This window comes from Octopus sinensis, linkage group LG5 (genome assembly GCF_006345805.1).
Source record: "Octopus sinensis linkage group LG5, ASM634580v1, whole genome shotgun sequence".
Taxonomy (NCBI): Eukaryota; Metazoa; Mollusca; class Cephalopoda; order Octopoda; family Octopodidae; genus Octopus; species Octopus sinensis.
Genome location: NC_043001.1, coordinates 14,321,317 through 14,322,497, shown reverse-complemented (window position 1 = coordinate 14,322,497; position 1,181 = coordinate 14,321,317). Strand labels below are relative to the sequence as shown.

The following is a 1,181-nucleotide window of genomic DNA, read 5'->3' as shown; positions in this document are numbered from 1 at the left end:
TTCAGTATGTGGCAAAGTAATTTATTTTACTAGCCCTCATATATAATTATATATATATATATATATATATATATTACAGAGATTGAAGACAGTATACATACATCATACACACAGACATACATACATAAATACAAACAAACAAAACACCTTAAAACCCTTTTCTATTCTCTGAAAACTGTTTACATTCATTTTGCTTTTGTTTTCTTTCCAGTTCACTGACTTTAAAAATTATGCTTTAACTGCCTCTCTCAAAGAGAATCCTAAATTAGAACGATCCATAGCTCTATTCAACGGACTTTCCCAATGGGTGCAGTGCATGGTCCTCAACAGGACAACACCAGCTCAAAGGGCAGAGGTCATTGTGAAATTTATTAATGTGGCACAAGTAAGATGCTTACTATTTCTTTACTATGTTATCTTATCTATTTTTATTATATTATTATTATTATTATTATTATTATTATTATTATTAATTATATTATATTTATTATTATTATTATTCGGTTGGGAGGCAGTCGCCGGCAACCGTGGAGAATGGCGACGTACAGTAAAAGAGGGTATACAGAGGAGTGACAGAAAGAGAGAGGAGAAATGGAAAGAAAGGAAGAGAGACATAAACAAGAGACCATGGCACTACAACCAGCCAGGAACAGTCTTCGCTACATTTGCAGACCTGCCAGAGGGAGTGTTTGTCCAGGATAGGACTACACAGCCACAGCAAGAAATGTAACAGGAAATAAAATATAACAGCCGGACTAGACCTAGAAAAAAAAAAAAAAAAAAAAAAAAGCGCAACTCCATTGTCTCCCGAGACAGAAAGGATGCCAAACAATTATTATTTTTATCATGTGCTTTCACTGCACTACCGAGCTCAGCTCTGTGTCCCTTGCGTATGTGCTGTGGTTTGTTGTGGTACTCATGCTTTTACAGTATTGAAAGTGTTTTATGTAGGATGTGTGCAGTGCCTAGTAGTGCTATTTTCTGTATGTTATATATATTTGTTTGTCCTGGTGTTTTTGTTATGTATTTGTCTGAATATTATTATTATTATTAACAACAATTGCAACGTGGAAGGTGTTTATAAGCCATTTAAAAACACACAAAAACCGTGAGATTCACTTCAACATTTAAATTTAATTTGTCAAAATATTTTCATCGTTTTGAGACTGCGACCTGTTCAC

The 1,181-nt window shown here is 34.0% G+C and overlaps 1 protein-coding gene across 1 annotated transcript in view; it reads left to right on the top strand.

Annotated features, from left to right (window-relative positions):
* The first annotated feature begins 208 nt into the window (after window positions 1-208).
* Window positions 209-1,181, top strand: part of LOC115211830 (RAS guanyl-releasing protein 1) — a 55,467-nt gene continuing 54,494 nt past the window's right edge. Inside the window, exon 1 of the mRNA XM_029780540.2 lies at window positions 209-385. Within this exon, the coding sequence (XP_029636400.2) occupies window positions 317-385 (69 nt within the window). The 5' untranslated portion in view covers window positions 209-316. The remainder of the gene's footprint in view (window positions 386-1,181) is intronic.